Source organism: Musa acuminata, chromosome BXJ1-4, assembly GCF_036884655.1.
Source record: "Musa acuminata AAA Group cultivar baxijiao chromosome BXJ1-4, Cavendish_Baxijiao_AAA, whole genome shotgun sequence".
Taxonomy (NCBI): Eukaryota; Viridiplantae; Streptophyta; class Magnoliopsida; order Zingiberales; family Musaceae; genus Musa; species Musa acuminata.
In genome coordinates, this window is record NC_088330.1 from 7742816 (window position 1) to 7765431 (window position 22616).

Genomic DNA, 22616 nt, shown 5'->3' on the forward strand with positions numbered 1-22616 from the left:
GTTTCAATTTTCAGAAGGTAAAAAAGAGAAGTTGCTCAAGTTCATTTTTGATACATTTGCTAAATGATTTGGTTTCCTTTTTTTCTTTTTTTTAATCAGCCAAGCAAATAGTTGATTTATAGAGATTCCATGAAAAATGTTATGTAAAGTGCTTAAAAAAAAAATCAGATTCAGTATAAGATCACTAAACTTGCACAAAATGCACTATCAACTGTAAACTTCTAGCATGGGTTGGAGTAGTTTGTTCTCATATGATGAGTTCAAGCAGCTCAGAATTGAGTTGCCTCGTTCTTCAACTTCAGCCCACTTGTATGCGACTTGTATCTTACAATTTGTATTTCATTGAACTTGAGTTGGCACATCCTAACAAATTTTCTGGTGTGGTATGCTATGTGATTGGGAAAAACACTTAATTCTTTTGGTAGAAATGCATAATTGTTCCATTTGTCTACAGCAGCAGAATTCCAGCATTGGTAAGGTATTTCATTCTCTATATGTTTGTGGCACCTTCTATTTGCTTCCTTAAAGTTGAATTGATCTAGGAACTCAATGATCATGTTTCATTTGCATATTGTCATGTTTCTCAACCTCAGTTTCTGGTCTTACCCATGTACTTAAAAGTTACCCTTTGCCAACTAACTGAAAACATGAAAACCAGGTTTAGTTCCCTCGATTTCTTCCCCTTTTCTTTCTATTCAGAGGATTTGAGTACATAATTACTCTAATACAATTGTGTCTGAGGTAACCATTAACCATTAGTGCATGATCATGTGAATGTGGCATTTCATTAGCATCCAAGTCTTTTTAGTTCGTTGGGTTTAAATTGGAATCAGAGTGGACAAAAACTCAACCAAGAGTGCATTAGCTTGAAGTTTTTGCTCAACACAATGGATAAGAGAGCAAAGCTAATTCATGAGCCAAATACCGGTTGGATCAGAAAGATCATCTGAACCAGTGAATTTTCCTTCGGTCTGACTTTAAACCTATTTTGACTTTGTTAATATCTTCTTCTTTTCGATTGGTACATCATTAGTACTTAGACTCAACATCAAGATTTATGAACTTTCTCTAACAGGCACAAGAAGCTCAAAGACTTGTGCTTCCATTCAATGCTCAAAGACCTCTGCAGATTAATTGCACAAACACACAGCGTTTCCAGGGGTGATCTGGCCCATGTCTCGCACATCATCAGCTTGGGGAAGTTTCAGGGGTGATTCAGTCAAACCGAAATAGCATTTTTATCGCCACGCATGCCCTCGCACAGCCACTAAGGCCACCACACACACAAAACCCCTCGCAGAAAAATAACACAAATATCCTGCAACACTTCTCCCACCCCGTCGATTCTACATAGATAGCTTATCCCACAGTTCAGTGGCGACAGTATTCGGGTCCCGTCGGGTCCGCCTGTGGGGCCATTACTTGGCTCAGTCATGTGGTGGGTTTCGTCTGTAACAACTTATATTATTGCGAATTTGGAAAGCCACTCGCTGTTTGCCGAGAATAAAAAAAGAGGGCTAAACTCCGAAACCGTCCAAAGGTAGAGGAAGGCCTCTCCAATCATCGTCTCTCACTCGGGCGCCGCCGCTTCTTCCTCCCCGTCCCTTTTTCTCCCATTCCTTCGTCCTTCTGATCGCCGCCTCCTCGGGTTTCTGGTAATCCTCTCGCTCCCCTTGGCGCGCCTCTCTCTTCTCGAGGAGGTTCCCTCGCCGATCGTTCTCTCGGTAGCTCAATCGGAAGAGTTCCGATTTCCGTAAGGTCTTTCTATATGCTTTTGCGAATTGGTAGCCGGATTGTGCTCTTGTTATTTGCTAATTTCTTATCTTTCCTTTCTTCGTGTCGTTTGTGAAGGGGTGTTGTGATTGCCAAACGGTTGTTTCTGTTGATGAAATCTCGATCAAGAACGCTTTTGGCCTCTGTTTTCTTTCTTCTTCTTTTTTTTGTGTGAAAGCGTCTTCTGCTGTGTTATCTTCTCTCTTGTTTCGATCTATTTGTTGTTGCTTTCGGCATGCTGAAATATGACCGATGGTAGTACTGTCGCCATTACCTTCATATGGATGCAGAAGTTGTCGTGAATTCTTTCCTTTCCTTTTTCGTTAATTTTTAATTATAGTTTTATTTTCTCATTCTGTTTAAAACTCTTTGAATGAGTTGCATTGAACTTTTTTTTTCATGGCAAAGCTTTTTATTGCCTTTTTGTCCTATAAAGAGTCACAATGGAGTGGGAGTTTTAGTGCTTGAACTAGTGTATATTCTTTAAATGACATTATCTTTAACAGATGGGTGGAAAATCTAACAAGGGAAAGAACAAGTGGAGAGCATTGAATTCCACTCCTGTTACTTCCTCAGAATCACAATCAAAGCCTCTTGATCCATTGACATCACCCAACGATGGTTCTGAAGCTGCAAAAGTATCTAATGGTAATGCCAATGGAGTTGAAGAGGCAAGGAATAAATCTCCTGCAGCGGATAGGAGTGCTGGTGACAAGGCACAGAATTCAGATGCTCCAGCAACAACCACTGATCAGGCAGAAGGTGCACTTCTTGTCCTTCATTTGATGTTGTACTTTCCATCATGCTTTGTTTGCCTCTTTTGGAATCAAATGAGTTTTTGCCCCAAAATAACAATTTATGCATGTTCATTTTTTTGCTCATCGATGTTGGACATCTCGTGACTTATTACAAGCTAAAAAGTGTAGTTGGTTCAATAAAAACTAATTGCCGTCTCCACAAAAAAGTTATATAATCAAAATCCTCAGTTGATTTTGATGCACGTAACACTCCAATCATTTATCCTTGGACCTTTTATCAGATATCCTGCTTTATTGTTCTCTTGTTGTTGTATTAATTTTCCTTTTTTTTCTCATTTCTTATTCTTGAATGGATTTGTGTTTCGATTGGCTTCTTTATGTCCTTTGTAAAGAGAAGTGTTGTAATTGCCAAACATTGTAGTTTGGATTAAAGTTTATGATTGTATAAGAATTTAAGTTGCAACTGTCCTGGTCGTTATGGATCAGTGTGTGCCAGTCTGATGGCTAACTAGTACGCGAACTAGACAATTTCACTTGGTTCTATCCAAAGTAAAGCTGTTTACCTTGAAAGCTTACTGCACTGACTTTCTGGGTGATAAGCTGACCATCATTGAACTGTATTTATCATCTGGGACCAGTACCTATTATACTTTTTTGAAATCTATTTTTTCCTCTTGTTCTTCTCTTCTCCCATTGCTATTTATTCTCTTTCTGCATTGTCTTCTCCACATTAATGTCATTGCTCCTCGTCCTCCTCCCTCTCCTCGTGTTGTTGGGTTGCCGTCTCTCCTCTATTCTACAATATCATACCCTCCTCCTCTTCCTGTTGCTCACTCTCTGCTTTCTCTACTTGTAGCAGATTCTTTGGTACCAAGCAGTATCAACTTGTACCAACTCTCAGTACACTATATATTGCCAATACTTTACCACGGCTGATATTGTACAAGAGCAAGATTTTGATCCTTGCTATACTCCTTGTTATTGAGCTTGTTTGTAATATTCATAACATGTATTGTATATGTCTTTTAAGGTATCTAAATGCTACTGCAATTAATTTCTTGTTGGAGCTTTGCAACTAAAGCTAGCAAACATTATCTTCCTTTTCTCTTTGCTGCTAAGCAGGTGAGCTTCATCTCTACCCTGTACCAGTCAAGACACTTTCTGGTGAGAAACTGGAGTTACAGGTTAGTTGCTCAAATATAGATGCTGGTGACACCTTTTTTCTGTGGCTATATAATCACATTTTTGGAATGGCATGGAATTAGTGAAGGGAACTTTTAATCTACTATACAACTTCACTTCTTTTTGCTGCCCTTGGATTCTAATTGACACTTGTAGTTACTTTACACATACAATCATATGAACATTCATGTTCTCAGTCTTGTACGTGCATGGTTGGATTTCTCATTGCCTTCGGGCATGGACATGTGTACATTATGATAAATAGCTTGTGGAGGCTTTGCTCTTGCTATAACAAGTGAGACCCCTTTTTCATTTTTCCCATGTCAGTTTCAATTGAATTTAACTTTGAACTTCGAGACACATGAAGTTCTTGTGGTGTTATCTTTTGCATGTTTACATGAACTCAAAACTGCTACAATGATGTTAGATTGTACTACTTTCAAACTAGTCGTACAGGTGATATGGCAAGCTCCTTTCTGTACTCAGTTTTGGTAAGGATTTGGAACCTATTAGAGGCTTGACATCACTAGTTGTGAGATTATGCTAAATCTTTATTGTCTTGTGTAGTTGATTTAACCTGTTTTAAAACTCACTTGCCTTTGGTCTAGTTGGTTCCCCTCTACCTCTGTTTGTTGAATCTCTATAGGGTGTTGCTCAGTTTTTTGACTTGTGTAGTTGTCTATGTGGGATATTTCTCTCCTCTGTTACAGAAATTGATAGAAGATGTAAAGTGGCCTGTGGCTCAGCCATTTAGCTTTTCCACTGCGTCTTTACATCAGAATGATTGTAGCAACAAGAGTAGGTTATTGTTTCTCAGTCTTGTGTTTTCCTTGCTGATGTCATTTAATCTCTTAAGTTTCTTTCCATGATAAAGTTCAAGTTATTGATAAGCCTTTTCGATTGCATAGCAAATTAATTTTTGTTTGTAATCAAGTAATCATGTGTCAGTTTTGGTTTTGAATTTCAGCTAAGCCCAGGGGATTCTGTGATGGATATCAGACAGTTCCTTCTTGATGCTCCAGAGACATGTTTCTTTACATGCTATGATTTGAGGCTGCATACTAAAGATGGTTCTGTTTATCATTTAGAAGACTACAATGAAATTTCTGAAGTTGCAGATATTACTATTAGAGGTTGCTCCTTAGAGATGGTTGCAGGTGTGTAGACTTAGTTACCGCTGATTTTTATCTATTGGTTTTTGTGAATTTTATCAGCCTAATTAGCAACATTTGACTTTATTTTGCAGCACTATATGATGACAGATCTATCAGGTCTCATATTCGCCGTGGCCGGGAATTACTATCCCTCTCAAATATGCAAACATCCTTGTCAACATTTCTGGCTTTGCAGCATGAAAGTGCACAGCGTAAAACTGCAGGTCTCTCTATGCTACATGCTGTCCAGCAGTTGTTTTTTCACTACATGTCTGGTCATCATGTTTAACTACTATACTAAGAAGTCCATAGTTGTTTCTGTCATAATTAGTTTTGTTTGATGTTTTTACATTTTAGTATCTGCTTTATGCTTGTTACTTTTTAGCATATCTTATGTGCAAATGATGTCTACTGCAATGCAATCATGCTTCATTTTCTTCATTACTCGTGCATTCTGATTATGGATTCTCCACTATACAGATGCTGTAAAAGTGGATTCTGCAGAGCATGATGGATTAGGTTTCATGGAGGATATTACTGGCACCCTTTCTGATTTAGTGACATCACCTTCATCTCAGGAAATTAAATGTGTTGAAAGCATTGTTTATTCCACTTTTAACCCACCTCCAAGTTACAGGAGGTAAATTATGTTTTTGTATAAATTTCTTTGTTCTATTTCAGTATTTCTGATATTTGTTTTTAAGCTCCCCGTATTAATTGTTCATTGATCTTTACTTAGTTGTTAATTTAACTCATGGTAATTGCTTCTTAAGATGTAATTTCATGCTGTCTCATGAACTTCCCATCTAAAAGGAATTAAAAGACAAAAGACCAAAATTTTCATTCTTACCCCCAGAAAAATTCCAGAATTGCATTATACTTCCTGCAAAACGTGAGGTTACCTAGATGCAAATCCTTCGTAAAGTTGAACTCTATCTTATATGCTTTCTCAGGGCATACATACAAACTTAAAAAAATTTATTTCTAAATGTATACTCATGATGGGATTATAAGTTAAGCTCATAGTTCAAGGGTACATATGCTATTTCATGCTTCTCAGGCACAGCTAAGAAAGACAGATCTAAATAAAAATAAGTGGACTCATTTTACTACCTAGCTTCTATGTATTATTTCAGATTTGTTGTGCTATATTCTGATGATTTATGCATTAGTTGTGTGCCAAGGTATGTTTTATTCTCTGGTGCAAGATGGGAATGTTCTATCATTTCAATAATAATAAAAAACTTCCCATTCTTGGTTGTGTGCTGTTGCCTTTCACTTTGATATACTCTAGCTATTGATAGTAATTGCACCCTGCTATTTGCTTCTCTTGATCCATTTTCATCTTGTATACATATTTCTCACCAACTAACCAAAAAGAGCAGATGAGAGATAATTGATTTGTTCTGTTGGCTATCTTTGAGAAGAGAAAATGGATTTATTCTGTTGGCTCTCTTTAGGAATAGTATCCCAAGATACGTAGGTCTATTGTATTTAATATGACAGGCCTGTTGTCTGTTGCACAAACTATCGTTTTCATACATCTGCGGTGTCGATCGTGTAAAGAATTGTCTGCTTGATTTTGCTTTTGTGCAATATGGAAATCTTGTTTTAAGCATATCTATTAGATATTCAGTATGTATCTGTCGCCACTTATAACCTCGATCCATTTTGCTACGTTTTGTAGATTAGTTGGAGATCTGATTTATATGGATGTAGTGTCACTAGAAGGAAAAAAGTATTGCATCACAGGAACCACTAGAGGCTTTTATGTGAATTGTAGCACAAGAAGTAGTCTGGATCCAAGCCCATCTAAACCTGCCCGTGAGGCAAACACCCTAATTGGTTTGTTGCAAAAGATTAGCCCCAAGTTCAAGCAAGGTAGCTCAAGTTTTTGTATTTTTGTTAACTTGTTTGTGTTGAAGCATTAAAATAATATTCTGTCATTGTTCTCAATTCTCAACTGAACTAGATTGTTGCAGGTTTTCATGAAATTTTAGAACAGAAAGCATCTGCACACCCTTTTGAAAGTGTCCAGTCTCTTTTGCCACCAAATACATGGCTGGGATTATATCCTGTTCCAGGTATTAATAATGTGTTATGTTACTGAGTGTTTAAATTCCTATTCATTTTACAGCTTTTCTCTATCATTGGCTGCATTAATTTTTATGTCTATATTTACCATATATATATATATATATATTGTTCGGTATTTCTTCCAGATATTTAATTTTACAGTCATTGTTACACCTGATTAATTAGCTTACATATCAGCTGACAACTAAGGGTTTGTGTTTTACAGTTCTCATGAGCTTAAGGGAGACCAGTCGCTTTCTGATGTCTAGATGAGGACAATTATTAATTTGTTCTCATTTTCCATATATTTTTATATAACCTGGTCACCATGTGTCCTAATACATGATCGTCAGCTATTGTGCAGTTTTCTTTTTCCCTATATGTTAAATTGTTTTCTCAAAGAAATTCTGGTGCTATTGCTTTCTTGGCACCTTGTTCTGACCACCCTTAGGATAATCTCGAATCTTTAGTAATTAGTCTGACTCCTTGAGTTGTTTCCCAATGCAACTGCTAGCAACTTGCTTATTTAGATATAATAAAGCTATGATACACTCATTTTATTGAACCATAGGTCAAAAGGAAATTTAGGAACTTTTTAAAGACTCTGGTAAAAGATAGGAAAATAAAGCAAGTTCTCAGTTGCTGAAGCAGTGAAGCTACTGCTAAAATATGGTCAATTTGTTGAGAGATACATCCTTTAGGCCCCTAATCATATACAACTTTATTTGAAACTTTGTAGTTGTATATAACATGCACAACTTTGTTCTTAGCTTCATTTTCACTCTCAATCGGTCAAACTTATGTCCTCTTTGTCGGACTTCATACTTTCATATGTCATGGTTTCATAAGGGAATCAGAAATTGTTTTAACTTTTGGTGCCTCTATCTTCCAAAATGCTCAGCTGTCTATATTCAGTCAGTAGATTAAATTTTACCCTTTATTTTTTTTTATGAACTCAATAATTTTTTTGCAGATCATAAGAGAGACCCAGCTAGATCAGAGGATGCTCTTGCTCTTTCATTTGGAACTGAGCTTATTGGTATGCAGAGAGATTGGAATGAAGAATTACAATCATGTCGAGAGTTTCCTCATAAGACTCTCCAAGAAAGGTTTGTTTTTATAATTGTATATGTGATTAGGTTTGAACTCTTTCCTGATTTCTTCATCACTTTCCGCTTCCTAACTTCTTTTGTCGGTCTTCTGCTGAGAACTGTTTTTCCAAGGAGTCGTATAACAAGTTACAGTTTTCCGACTTAAAGTTACTATTTTGTTTCAGGATATTGCGAGGAAGGGCTCTTTATAAAGTGACATGTGATTTTATTGATGCAGCAATTAAAGGTGCAATAGGAGTCATTAGCAGATGTATTCCCCCTATTAATCCAACTGATCCAGAGTGTTTTCATATGTAAGTTAAACTAGAGAAGTATGTATTGCTAATGTGTTTTGTAAGTTTGTGAATGTGTGTTGTTGATCAATAAGTACTTGGTAGTATTAGTAATATCTCTATGGAAAAAAATATATCTGTAGATGAAACAGCACCATGATGCACTTGCATTGTGGATCAAATGCAGTTTGATTGAAGATAAACTCGATGACATGAAGATGAAGTTTTACATTTTTGCACAAATATGTTCACTTTATTATATTTAAAATATTTTCTGATTCAAACGTTGTGTTTCAGATATTGTTTGTTCCTCTACCAAATCTGAGCATGTAATGTGATGTGGAGTAATGATGCAGTTATTTTACAGTAGATAAGCAATATAACTAGTAGATAGATGATGGACAAACAACTAATATAATATAACATGGAGGAATTATGCAGTAATTTATATGATCCTTATATATAGATAGATGGATGGAGAGACAACTATATATAGATGGCCTTTAGATCGACATGGAAGATGGAGAAATCTCTGTTTGGGCTATAATTAATCCAAGGATCATAGATTGGCTATCTAACCTGATTTTGAAGGTTAATGTGAATTTGCCACCATTTGAGTTCCTTTAGATATATTGTGATATTTTCTGCTATTATGTGATAGCATGTCTTAGAACTTCTGTTGTATTGGCAAGTAGTCAGCAGGTTTGGAGCTGATTCACTTGGTGAGAGAAACTTTATACTTGTCCCATTCTTATTGTTCATTTAGTTAATATATCAGATTGTGTTGGTTGTCAACCTTCAGTGTTTTGTGTAACTGGGTTATACCATGGAGTTTTTTGGTACTGACCTACCATTTTCTGGGAAGTTAGGGATCATGACTCAGTGTTATTATTATTATTATTATTATTATTATTATTATAAATTCTCAAGTGCAAATGTTTTGTTATGTCTATGCCAGCATATGTTCAAAAAGGGTCTGCATGACTTCTTTTCCTCAACCTTGGTGGTGCCTGAACGAATAAAATATTTTTTAAATATCATTTGCTAGTCTTCCTTCTGATGAATGCCGTCTTTTGCTGCAAAGTGTGCCATTTAGCATTTGCTCCTTGTATCACACACATCCTCCAGTTTTCCTTTATTTTTACATATTTACATGGAATTGTATATTTGTGCTATGTCCCATGTAAAATCTTCTTGTACATGTTTCTACACAACACTAGGTCTTTCTTAACAAACTCATCTGCTCTGTCTTTTATAGGTACGTGCATAATAACATATTCTTTAGTTTTGCTGTGGATGCGGACCTTGGATATATATCCAAAACTCTAGAACCAAATCTTCTGGCTAACTCTCGAGATGCTGCTGGGAACTGTGAAGACAAAGTTCTATGTAATTCTTTAAGAAGTACCTCTAGCAATAAGTTGCCTGGGGCCACTGGAAACTCTGGTTTGTGTACGTCGACAAACTCAGACAAGGAACAAAAACAAGATGTTCCAGATCTTACAACTGATGCATCTGCTGAGGTACAGATTACTGATAGTGAGCAGGCCACATATGCTTCAGCAAATAATGATCTGAAAGGAACCAAAGCCTACCAGGAAGCTGATGTCCCTGGACTTTATAATCTTGCAATGGCTATCGTCGATTACAGAGGTCATAGGGTGGTAGCACAGGTGATCTTGGAGACCCTTCTTTTTTATTAGTCACCTTTTGCTCCTCCTTTTTGTCTTGGGAGCTCTTTATCTTAAAATCATTATTTAATATTCTCTTTTTTGTTTTATTTGAAAGTTAATTCTCAATGGACTGTAATGCATATGATGGCTTTACTCACCATCTTTGTTTTAGCTATATTTGTAGTTCACTGCTGAAAAATATTTGTGTATTGCATGTCCAAATTGCTTGTGATGTTTATCCGTTCATTGTTTGTTAATTTATCAGTTCATTGCTCATGATAGTAGAATAGACAGGTATTCTGGGAAAATCATTGATACGAGTTTTCTTTTGCTTTTCTTTCTGGGTGGTTGGCTCATACATCTGAAAGTTTCCAAAGCACTATTTTGCTAGTTTTGAACTTGTTTGTGGTGTGTCCATCTAGTAATTCATCCCTTAGGAGCCTTTTACTTCACCATTTAATTAAAGAAAAATATCAAGCAAAGGATGTCTATATCTAAGAAAGAAGAGCCACAGGCTAACAAAGTGTATAAAAGGCACTACATCATAATATAATGCTGTGCCTTCTGAAAGTTCAAAGGGAATTGAGAGTTATTGATCTTATAATCTTCATATTTTCCATGTTTTACTGTACATCTAGGTTCATTGGAAAGTCTTGGCATGCCAACATATGTAGTTTCTCCCATAGATAGCATGAAGGTGGAGGTTTTTTATTCTGATTCTCAGTGGTATAATTGACTACAGTGTTTGCCTGAGATGCTTTTGTGTATTGTCATCAATGTTTTATCACTCTTAACAGCACCCAAGTTTTGAATCTTTTTTAATGGAAATTGGGTAAGTCTCAGTGTTTTCTGGATCTTATATACACTCTTATTCCAGAGCATCATTCCTGGTATCCTTCAAGGAGATAAATCAAATTCGCTACTGTATGGTTCCGTTGATAACGGCAAGAAGATCTGTTGGAACGAGTCATTTCATTCCAAGGTGAGTCACTTGTAATAGCTTCTTAGAATAATAACATTTCTTTGCTTTTTGGCCTATTTTTTGTTTTTTATTGAATTTGTGATAAATATGTTGTTATTTGTATCATTGGATTTTGAAACTTTTTGGACGTCTTGTTGACTCCATGTGGAAGTCACCGGCAACCGTCATATATTTTTTTATTTTTTTTATGAACTTGATTACTCAAATTAGTCTCTTTTATAATTTGCAATTTGCTTGCCAACAAATTTATGAAAAATCAAAATCTGGCCTTTTGCTTAGAGAATTTTGTGGCAACTAGAAAAACAATGCCCAGCAATTATGGCTTCTATAATGATAGCTTATTACCTGCATTTAGTTTCTAAAGCAACCACATGATGCTAAGGTCACTCTGTAATTACATTTTCCTGCACTTTTAGATATCAAATTGCTTAGCTATCTAGTTTAGCTCCCCTGAGATAGTGACAGGTGAGGTTGGTTTGATAAAATAGAGGACCTCCTGGTTCAAGATAAGTGCACGCTCCTGATGGAGGGATGGACTTTTGCAATTCATTATAGTATTCTTGAATAATAAGGATCTATAGATATTTTCATCAGTCTACGTCATTCTTCTCACAACATAAGCATATCTTAAAGATATAAGGTTGTTGATGCCGCTGATGTAATGGTTACATATACAGGATTTTGGCATAGTTTGTGTATTCTTGTGGTCTGCTCAAACTACTAGTTTCTTTTAGTATTTCCATCTCTTAATTTAACTTCACTTGACACCATTGTTCCATGAACAATCTTGTGACTTATCATTTAATGATGTTTTGTAGGTTGTAGAGGCGGCTAAACGGCTCCACTTGAAGGAACACACAGTCTTAGATGGTTCTGGCAATGCTGTCAAATTAGCTGCTCCAATAGAATGCAAGGGTATTGTAGGTAGTGATGACAGGTAACAAATATTGGCCTCTTGCTTATCTCAATGAAGTTAGTTACTCTGGCAGTATTATTTACCATACTGGTTTTGATACAAGCACACCTTATTTTATTATATATATATATATATATATATATATATATATATATATATATATATATATATATATATATATATATATTTTTTTTTTTTTTTTTTTTTTCTTTCAAAACTGAGAAAAGGAGTGCTTTTTGATCATTTCCTTCCAAAACTGGATGACAGATATCAATTTCTTTCTTTTTAGGAGTTTTATAAAAAATTTGAGTATAAATTGGACCCTCTTATCTTTTTTGTGTGTATACATTTCTAGAGACACTCATGCATAGAACAAACACAAACACAGGCACAAAGCAAATACATACATTTAGTGTACACCTTATAGATGCATTTGATGCATGTAAATAGTTATATACATTTGAAAAAAAATGAGTGTATTTTCAAGTATTTGATAAGATATGCCCTTGTGCTTTGCATTATGTGTGCATGCTTGGGCTTTCTAATTCTATGCCTTTATTTCTGGAACTTTGTTACATTTTAATCATGCAACATTGCAAACTTTTATATTAAGATACATGGGATACACAATTTTTTAAATCCCCTGGTTCACCAAATCATTGTGATTGTTTTGTTGGACTACATGGTTTTTAACAGTGATTGGTCTAGTTTCATTTTATTTTCTGATTGAAGTTTTTCAAGACACTAGATCTAACATGATTTTTTTCTTTTTGCATCATTGCATTCTTTTGTCTTTTGTGGGCCGAGCAGTACTTCTAAAACAACCTACTAGGATTTTGCAATAATCTTAGGAAAGACAAGCTAGAAGATGTTTTTCTTTTACTCTACTTTTTTCTTTTAACGAGTCTTAGGGTGTTTCTTGAGTTGTGAAAATGTGGTTCATTTATTTTTTTAGCTAGTTAACTTCTTAGTTCACCAAAAAAAATTCAATTGTATGTTCTTGGAAGGCCTTAAATATGAAAAGGTAGGTCTTCTAGGTGAAATTGGAAGGCTTTTGCCACTATCATATGCTTCATTATTGATGTGTATTATATGTTTTATATTTATGAAAGGCTGATTTATTTTGTATTCTTTGAATTGTTTTGAAGGTTTATGGTTACATAGACTAAATGTTATAGAGGTAAAACACACTGATCAATTTGCATAGTCATATGAATTGATCAGCGGAGTTCAGACTAGACTAGCATAGTTAAAATTTAAAATTTCATGTTGTTTCTATGATATTTTGCTATTTCCTTAGGCACTATCTTTTGGATTTGATGAGAGTGACTCCTCGTGATGTAAATTATATTGGCCCTGTGCACCGGTTTTGTGTCTTGAGGCCGGAGCTTGTTGCTTCATTTTGTGAGGTAAAATCATCTTCGTTAAGAAAAAAAATTTTCATGATTGGAAGCAGAGATTCATTATCAAGTCTATCATCACTTACATTATCCAGGCTGAAGTAGCAGAGATGTCACAGTCTAGTGCTAGAACCACAGAAAAGGTCCCAGAAGCACCAAATCAAGATTCTACTGGTGCTGATGTAACAGTTAGTGCTATCAGACCTTTTTTTCCCTGTGGTGACAAATTATTTGTGTTGAGTAAATTTTTCATGTTGAATATATTCTGTGCATGGCATTTATTTTTGTTAGCATGAGAATGCATTCACTAGTATTGCCCTGTGGGACCATTTACTTGTAAAATTGTGTTTATGGTAAAAACCACTTCACTTTTAGAATTACAGTATAGTAAAAAGTTAAGAAAGGGGTAGGCTGCTTTCTCTTCTGAGAGAAGTGCCACTGTTTTTATTGTGGTACTTCTCCTATTGTTTGCTCAAAAATATTTGCCTAAATTTGGTTGAGATAACTGTTGTAAGGTCATAAAATTGTCCACTTCAATGGTCCTTGCACCACAAGTACTATATGTACAAACAAAGCATGGATTGATCATACTGGCTATGCCACCACATGCTATTATTCCAGATAAATATTAGGTGTATCATGCCAAGTTCTTGATTGTGTGCGCATAGGACTAACATACAATGTTGGGTGCACATACCAGGCATTAGCCGTGACATGCGCCTGTGGCAAGGCATGTTGTCTGTGCTATTTTGACAGGTCATCAGCACTGCAGTTGTCCTGACAAGGAAAATCATTTTTATTATTGCAAGGAAAACATTTCTATTAATTTTTTATGTGAAAACGATGAAAAAGATCTTGTTATGGTTCTAAATCCGGAAAATTATATCTTTGTAGGATAGTACAGATGTCCACATCAAAGCAGATGAAGAATGTGCCTCTGCACCTTCTGTGCATAGTATTTCATCTGAGGAAATACTTTTGAATCCGAATGTATTTACTGAATTTAAACTGGCAGGCAATCCAGAGGTAATCTAGCTTAACTGATAGTTTACTGTAGGTCTTATCATACTTATCTTTTCTTGGCATAAACTATATCTTGCTTTTTTTTTCCTTTCTATTATTAGGAAATTGCTGCAGATGAAGCAATTGTTAGAAAAGCTGGTTCTCATCTTGTGGATGTGGTTCTCCCAAAATTTGTTCAAGATCTTTGCTCTCTTGAGATCTCACCCATGGATGGCAAAACTTTAGCAGATGCATTTCATGCTCACGGAATAAATATTCGCTATCTCGGAAAAGTATGCTTCGTTGTATAGTTTGTGTCTGTCACAAGCTTTTCATGTGCTAAATCCCACCGTTTTGGTGACCAGGTAGCTAATATGGTAAAGCATTTGCCTCATCTATGGGATATGTGTTCCACTGAGATTGTTGTTAGGTCAACAAAGCACATCCTAAAGGTACTTTCTTTTGTGCCATCTAATTTCTTTCTATATATCTTGATTCATAAGCTACATGGATGCATAGAAGTTCTAAAGGATGGTGTACTCAAAACCAAGATCTTCAATTTCGAATAATATCACTCGGTATGGGTGGTACATATCGGTCCGTCAGCAAACCGGTACATGGACCGCCCGTTACCGGGCCGTATATATATATATATATATATATATATATATATATATATATATATATATACCGCTTGATATACAATACCGTACCCTACCGAGCGAATGTCGAAACTTTGGTACGGTACGATGTTTCAATCCTTGGTCAAAACCTTTGAGGAGATGCTGCATTCCTTATGTTATCAGTTATGAGAAATATGTTAAGAGTACAATCTAATATTTTCAAATATGATTCAGCAGTTAAGTGATGTTGCACATATCTGATTTTGATTTATTAATCGTGCCAAAGAAAATTATGTTCTTATTCTGTTTTGCTTATTTTAAGAAATAGGGCAATCAACAACATATCTTATTGAAATTAGTTCCTAGTCCTGGCCCTCATAAGAGGAATCTGGAAAGTCAGAATTTGTGCTGGTCATACTTAAATATGCACATGTTAATGCACAAATTCTGTGTATATTTTATCTTTATGTGTATTAATGTGTTTATGTCTATTTTATTGGAGATTACCAGTGTAGTTGCAGTTATGGCTTTCAGGATACTTTGTATTCATATTCCCCTACTTTTGCAAGCATTTTGATATTCATTTGATGCTCTCCAGTTCAATTAGCTCGATAGTTTGTTGACTGTAGATACCTGTAGTGGTGATATTAGATGTTAGTCATATGTTTTGTCTAATAAAGAACAATATCCTGTTTTCAAGTACTTGAGTTATGATAGGCATTAGATACCTATCATTTCTTTAGCTGATTCCTCGTTTGCTAATTGGTGTTGATGTAATGAGCCTCCCATGCTACTTGCATAGGAATGATGCTAATAAATAAAGTTTCTTATTCTAAAATACTTTTCTATGTTTCCTCATTATATATTGCTAATTCACTCATTTGTTCACTGGATTAATTATTATTTCTTTTGTTTGTAGGATTTGCTAAGGGAGTCTGAGGATCATGATCTTGGACCAGCCATCACACATTTCTTTAATTGTTTTACTGGGCATGTTTCACCAGTTGGTGCAGAAGATAGTTCAGACAATATTCAGTCAAAAGCCCAAAAGAAGGTACAAAAAATCCCACCTCCTCTTGTTTGCATCTATTGCAAAATTTTCTGTTGAAATTGTACTTCTCATACATGATATATTTTTATTTTTTCCTTCATTTTATTATGCCTATTCTTATTGATCTCTTAAGCACTTGGATGTCTATATACTGTCATCATATTGAAGTAAAGTAATAGGTTTCAATATGTAGACACAAAATTATATCATATATATTTCATTAACAAATGATTGAAATAATAGGAACTTGTTGTATGGATACTTGAGCTATGTGATAGTAAGGTGCACCAATGGGCCCATTGTAAGCAACTTTGTTTTTGTCATTTTTCATCCATGATGTTGTGGTCAATTTCTTTTTCAGTAGTATTTGAGTTGAAAATATAATGAGGTTCAAGCCAAGCAAGGAAATATGTTTTGCCTGGATTGGTACGAACTTGTTGTATGGATACTTGAGCTATGTGATAGTAAGGTGCACCAATGGGCCCATTGTAAGCAACTTTGTTTTTGTCATTTTTCATCCATGATGTTGTGATCAATTTCTTTTTCAGTATTGTTCGAGTTGAAAATATAATGAGGTTCAAGCCAAGCAAGGAAATCTATTTTGCTTGGATCGATACGAAATGGGCGGTATGTACCAGTCTGAGTGTAAATCGGTACGATGATTGTGCCATTTCTAGTGGTCCCGTCCAACTCAGTCTTGCGAAGCTGATTCCTCTTCTCGCGAGGCATGTGGAACTGATGCCATCGCTGTTGTCGCCATTGTCATTCGATGCCACCTATCTCTCTTCTATGCTCGCTCCCCTTCTTCCTTCTCCTCCACTGCTTTTTTTCCCTCATTCTTCCTCTTCCACCGCCTCCTCCCCTTTTCCCTTCTCTTGCTCCACGGCCTCCTTCCTCTTTTGCTTCTTTTTTTCTCCACCTTCCTCCTCCCCCATTGTGCATTCCTCCTCCTTCGTCTTTGAAACACTGGTATGTCCCGGTGTGTCATGTGTCAGTACATACTGGTCCGGCCAACAACCATTATGGGTCTGATACATGATATGACAATCCTTGAAACCAAACATCAAATCTCATAAGCATTCCCCATGATGATCATCTGTTAGCATACTTTGTGTCAGCAATCTCTATATCAATTGACTGATCCAATGTAGATATTTCTAAAGAAAAAATATATTATTTGAAAGCTCCTCTTTCTGATTTCTTTCAGTCCACTGAATATTCCTGTGCCTCTTGGAAGGTTTAATGTCTTTTGGATTGTAAATTGAGGTATGGTAGATAAATGTTAAGAGGACATTTAGATAATTAATTAATACACACCACTACCTGTGCAATTATCTCTCTTCTAGATATTATAAATTTGATTCTTTGTGCACTAATGTGTTTCACAAACAAAGTGAAACTTGAACATGAAGATGTTTTAAGGTGTCTAGGTTGTTTTGGCTGTAACGTAGGCTTCTCCACGATCCAGCTTGAAACCTGTTAAAGTGTGAACCATTTGTACAACATTTAATCTTCCACTTTTCAGCCTTTGCATGAGTTTAAATCTCGAAATAGATAATTTGATACCTGTAATTTCCTTATCAAGCTTGTTTCTTGCCTCTGTAAATGTTATCATGAGTCGTGGCGGCTTTTCCTGATGGAAAAAGTTCCAACAATTGGGGAAAGCGAGAACCATTCTTGCCTAATGGTTTAGGGTCAGTCCACCTTACAGTTCATGTGCTTTGAGGTTTATTGGATATCTTAATTATTATAAAAGGCTCTATAGTTATACTTGGTTTCGGTTATGCTAATTAAAAAAAAACTTGTCATTCTTGGTTTCGGTTATGGTTCTAAGATTTTCAGAAAACTGCCTTTGTTTATGCAACTTGTCATGATATTGTTTCCATGCCTATTACAAACAAAAGGAAATGCACCCTTGGGATTGTATTTTAGTATTCCTTTCTGATACTAGAATGTTTTGTTTATGATTAAATTCCATTATCCTTCTACATAATCTCCATCAGGCCGAAGAAAACCACCAATCTCCTCGTAAGCTCATAAAGGGTCAAATGAGTTGGAGCCATGGAGAATTTTCTATGAAGGATCACTTAGCACATATGCGTTTAACCTCTGAAGGACTATGGTCCCGCATTCAGGAATTTGCAAGATTTAAATATCAGGTATCATCAATCACTCACCATTTCTATTCACAGTTAAAATTGTCGATCTAATAGTTTTGACTTGTCCTTTTTGAAGTTTGAATTACCAGATGATGCAAGGACCCGGGTAAAAACTATTGCAGTTATTCGCAATCTGTGCCTAAAGGTTATACATCTTTTCTCCTGTTATTAACAGATATTTTTCTGTATACCTGCTCAGTAAGAATTTTTTTTTATATTTTTGTTGTCCGATTGGGATGGCAATATACTTTCTGGTTCTTTATTGATTGATCTTTTGCCTATTTCATGAATTGTTATGGTTTTATTTATTTGTACAATTTTCTTAAGCATACAATTAGAATAATCTCTATTTTTTCTTAGTTGTCTACTATGAGGTATATGTTTATAAAAGCAACTAAGTTTAGTTATTCATGATAAACCTTGGTGTTTGTGTGGTGGTTCTTTACTAGTCGCAGACTAGTGTTATTGAATTGTCTATGCTTGCTATTGCCTCTGGTAATAGGATGTCAAGATTATTTATCAGATTTTTGTGCTTGCAACAGGTAGGGATAACGATTGCAGCACGAAAGTATGATCTTGATGCTTCACTTCCATTTCAAACCTCAGATATATTGAATCTTCAACCCGTTGTAAAGCATTCTGTTCCAATATGTTCAGAAGCAGAGAATCTCATGGAATCAGGGAAAGCTAGGTTAGCTGAGGTACATACCATGAGGCACTAATAAAAAGAACTTTTTTCTGTGTGTTTGCTTGCATTTATGATGTACTACTGTCATTGTTAAACTAACAAATGATGCTATTTTGTTTCAGGGACTGCTTAGTGAGGCCTACACCCTTTTTTCTGAAGCCTTTTCCATACTTCAGCAGGTAGGCTCTTTTCTTTCATGTTTCTTACCTGTACTATCATTCGGAGTTCTAAATTTTAGTTACATGTTACAGATTACAGGTCCTTTGCACCAAGATGTGGCTAGCTGTTGCCGGTATGATCCGATATTTTACCATGTATTCTCTGTTAGTCATTGATCCTGAAATTAAACCGCATTTGTGTTTGTTATTTTTGATGTATGTTAATTTTTATGACATGCTCTTCTTGATGATGCTTGTTTCTTTTTTTCTCAGGTATCTTGCAATGGTTCTATATCATGCAGGTGATGTGCCAGCAGCAATTGTGCAGCAGCATAAGGAACTGATCATAAATGAGCGATGTCTTGGTCTAGATCACCCTGATACTGCTCATAGGTATTAACTTGTCTTCTTTGGTGTTTTATTTGATATATTAATGTCCTTCACCATTGCTCCCAATTTGAAACTGATAGTTTGGTGTTTGGGAATTTCAGCTATGGTAACATGGCCCTTTTCTACCATGGTCTAAATCAGACAGAACTTGCTCTGCGGCATATGTCTCGAACACTGCTTCTACTTAGTTTATCATCTGGTCCTGATCATCCTGATGTTGCTGCAACCTTCATAAATGTTGCTATGATGTACCAGGATATTGGAAATACGAAAACCGCTCTCCGTTACTTACAAGAAGCTCTTAAAAAGAATGAACGGCTTCTCGGTCCTGAACATATTCAAACTGCAGTGTGTTATCATGCTCTTGCTATTGCATTTAACTCTATGGGTGCCTACAAGCTTTCTGTTCAGGCATGTATCTTGAGAATTACTCGTTGATTTAGCTTAAAAGATGATGCTAGTATTTGCTGCTAACTGGTTTTTCTGATGGCAGCATGAAAAGAAAACTCATGGTATACTTGTTAAGCAGCTTGGAGAGGAAGACTCAAGAACACAAGACTCAGAAAATTGGATAAAGACATTTAAATTGCGTCAGCGACAGGTAAATGCAAGTTTCAATGCATTGGTGATACTGTAATGATTATTTTCTTGTCTGCTTCATGAGTAAAAAAATACTGCTGCTGCTAGTGGTCGGCATCAGAATACTATACAACTGAGAGAATACTAATTAAGATCTATATATTTAGATAGTATTGGCTAGAAGGTTTACCTTTTCTTTTGCACAATTCAATGAAAAATTGCTTTTGATGTGGGCCTCAAGTTAGCATACTATTTGACTGGCACTAACTTAGCATGCCAAAGAGGGAGTAGAAGAGAGGTTACCTCTCTGTGTTGTTGAAACTTTACAATAACAAAGACATGAGAGGTGGTTCTAGCCCCTTCTATTAGTGAAGCAAATCCTTGTGACACTTAGCAAGTAGGGAAATTAGAAGCAAACCCTTATAAGACCTAGCAAATAGGGAAATTAGCAGTGATCAAGGTAAATCTCCATTCTTTTTCTAATAGTATAAATGAACATTTAAAGTTTATGGAACAGTTTAGATCAGTTAAGTGTTCTTAGACCTATATTTTGTTAAATATCACCATCAGTTCTTTCAAAGATTATGGTAGGTTTTGATCGGCATGTGAACCCACTCAGTGTTTACTTTACATTCTGTTGCATTTTCACTCTCATGTTTAGATGATTTGATTGTAACACTTTTTTTGAGCCAGGTGAATGCACAAAAGCAAAAAAGACAAGCTCTGGATTCAGCTTCTGCCCTAATGGCTTTTAATATTTTAAAGGTCCATATAATTTTAATCTCCTATATTAGAGTTTCTTTATAAACATTATGCTTATGCTGAGTTATTTCACCATTCGATATGTTCCCTGATATGGAGAAGTGCAGACAATATCATCTGCCACCAAGACTTTATGCTCTGCAGTGCTAAAAATGCGTCAGAATACTTGGCTTTTTTGCTCAGATTTGTTCGATAAATCTCTAGTCAGTCATTTGAGTTAGAGCAATATGATTTTGCAGTGTTCTTTTTATATGTTTCATTTTAGTTACAGACGACTATCTTAAGTACGCCTGTCTTCATAATGTGTATGCCAAGTTTATAAATAGGCGGAAATATGGATAAGGCGACTGCCCAAATGTCAAATTAGCCCTTTCCTATTGAATGACATGTTTACTCTTGTTTTGCTTTAATGTCCTGATAGTAATGCAGGTACTTTGGGCTTCATGCCTGTGTTATTGATTGATGCATTAGTTTTCTTGAAAGTAATGCTATAAATATATAGGTTAAAAGACTAGCGCCGTTAGTGCACAACCTATGGCAATATTGTAATTGCCTAAGTGCATCTTTTCATAGCGTGCTGCAATTTAGGAATTAAACCAATTATCTCCTTATATATTTATGCAGTCTTTACAAACAGTTTTAAAGTTTAATAACAACAATTGGGAAATATTAGCTCATTCTGTTTTATGATTCTAAGAGTAGGTAGGTTCATAATGGCTCATCGTCTACATTTGCACCATTCCGCACCTACACTGTTGTTGAGTCAGTAGAAGACGATGCCTTTTTCGGATCAATTGAGATCCATGGATGACCATTGGTATGCTGTTGGTTAGTTGCTTGTAAACGATGAAGTGATAGATGCATGCCTAAATGACAGTAATTTGCATTTCTCGAAGCTTCTTCCTACTGGTTTTCTTTAAGCTATAAAACATGAGCTAGAACCTTCTCTTTTTTTCCTGCAGTTCATGCATTTCCTAGTCTCAATATCCAGCCCCCACATACCTTTTCTTTTGCTTCAACAGGCATATCCTGAACTGCTACAAGCTTTCCAAGTTGCAGCCAGATCTGGGAATGCGAGCACACCGATAAGTAAATCTGTTGCTGGTGAGGCTCTTCCTCGTGGAAGGAGAGTTGATGAGAGAGCAGCTCGAGCAGCAGCAGAAGTGCGTAAGAAAGCTGTGGCCAGAGGCATTCTTGTACGCCAGAATGTAAATCCTGTCCAACGGCTGCCCCCACTGTCACAACTTCTCAACATCATCAATTCAGGTTCTACACCTGAGGCTCCGACCAGTGATCAAGCACATGAACCAACGACGGAACCCAGCAGTGGGCCCGTGTCTGATGGCTCTGCTGGAGCCAGTGTTGCCAATGGATCAAATCACGGAGATCAAGCTCCTGTTGGATTGGGGACATCTTTGGCTTCTTTGGACTTGAAGAAACAGAAGTCCAAATTAAAGGCCACACTATGAGAGGAAGGCAGAAAATTAGTTTTCTTTATCAAGGCTAAACCACGGATCTTCACAAAACTGATTTAATCAGGTTCTTAGTTCATCGAGGAATGGCCAACTGGTCGACACTTTAGTCGGCATCCAAAATTCTTAATATGGTGACATCAGGCTGAAGCCTGATCAACAGAAGAGACACTAAAGTTCGCCAGTTGATTTTTCTTTTTTCCTCCTCGATGATTTCCATTTATAAATCTCGTTGTGTTAGATTCTAAATAAAACCATTATTGCAGTTTCTTTTTAGGTTTCATTAGAGATAAGTGGTTGTTCAGCCTGTGACATCTTTAGAGGTTACATCCGATCTTGTTCCCTTGATACAGGTCGTTTTTGAGATGTTGTCGACGAGTTGAGCATATCCTTAAAACCCTTGAGTTTTGTTGTGGTATTACGTCGATCAATTA

At 36.0% G+C, this 22616-nt stretch overlaps 1 protein-coding gene across 4 annotated transcripts; it reads left to right on the forward strand.

The window, feature by feature from the left end:
• Nucleotides 1–1496: 1496 nt before the first annotated feature.
• Nucleotides 1497–22465, forward strand: LOC135585588 (clustered mitochondria protein-like). Of its 4 annotated transcripts, XM_065163148.1 has the most exons (29): nucleotides 1497–1655; nucleotides 2280–2535; nucleotides 3654–3715; nucleotides 4681–4870; nucleotides 4960–5091; nucleotides 5348–5507; nucleotides 6555–6748; nucleotides 6850–6951; nucleotides 7917–8052; nucleotides 8220–8348; nucleotides 9586–10000; nucleotides 10878–10982; nucleotides 11801–11919; nucleotides 13199–13307; nucleotides 13394–13486; nucleotides 14193–14324; nucleotides 14423–14593; nucleotides 14666–14752; nucleotides 15843–15977; nucleotides 17978–18133; nucleotides 18210–18278; nucleotides 18676–18834; nucleotides 18944–19000; nucleotides 19073–19113; nucleotides 19253–19372; nucleotides 19471–19780; nucleotides 19863–19970; nucleotides 20642–20713; nucleotides 21733–22465. In XM_065163148.1, exons 2-29 carry the CDS (start codon nucleotides 2280–2282, stop codon nucleotides 22177–22179), a joined length of 4266 nt encoding a protein of 1421 aa, XP_065019220.1. In that variant the 5' UTR covers nucleotides 1497–1655; the 3' UTR covers nucleotides 22180–22465. The 4 variants fall into 4 exon arrangements, with proteins under 4 accessions (XP_065019220.1, XP_065019198.1, XP_065019212.1 ...); XM_065163126.1 differs by having other exon boundaries at nucleotides 18944–19113; XM_065163140.1 differs by having other exon boundaries at nucleotides 13394–13480; nucleotides 18944–19113.
• The last annotated feature ends 151 nt before the right edge of the window (nucleotides 22466–22616 follow it).

What these genes read in the sequence shown, in the direction of transcription:
- LOC135585588 (XM_065163126.1), top strand. Translation starts at nt 2,280, where the DNA reads ATGGGTGGAAAATCTAACAAGGGAAAGAACAAGTGGAGAGCATTGAAT. An exon ending in GTCATAGGGTGGTAGCACAG is followed by an intron (nt 10,001 to 10,877) that starts GTGATCTTGGAG and finishes CTCTTATTCCAG; the next exon opens with AGCATCATTCCTGGTATCCT. An exon ending in CCTACAAGCTTTCTGTTCAG is followed by an intron (nt 19,781 to 19,862) that starts GCATGTATCTTG and finishes TTCTGATGGCAG; the next exon opens with CATGAAAAGAAAACTCATGG.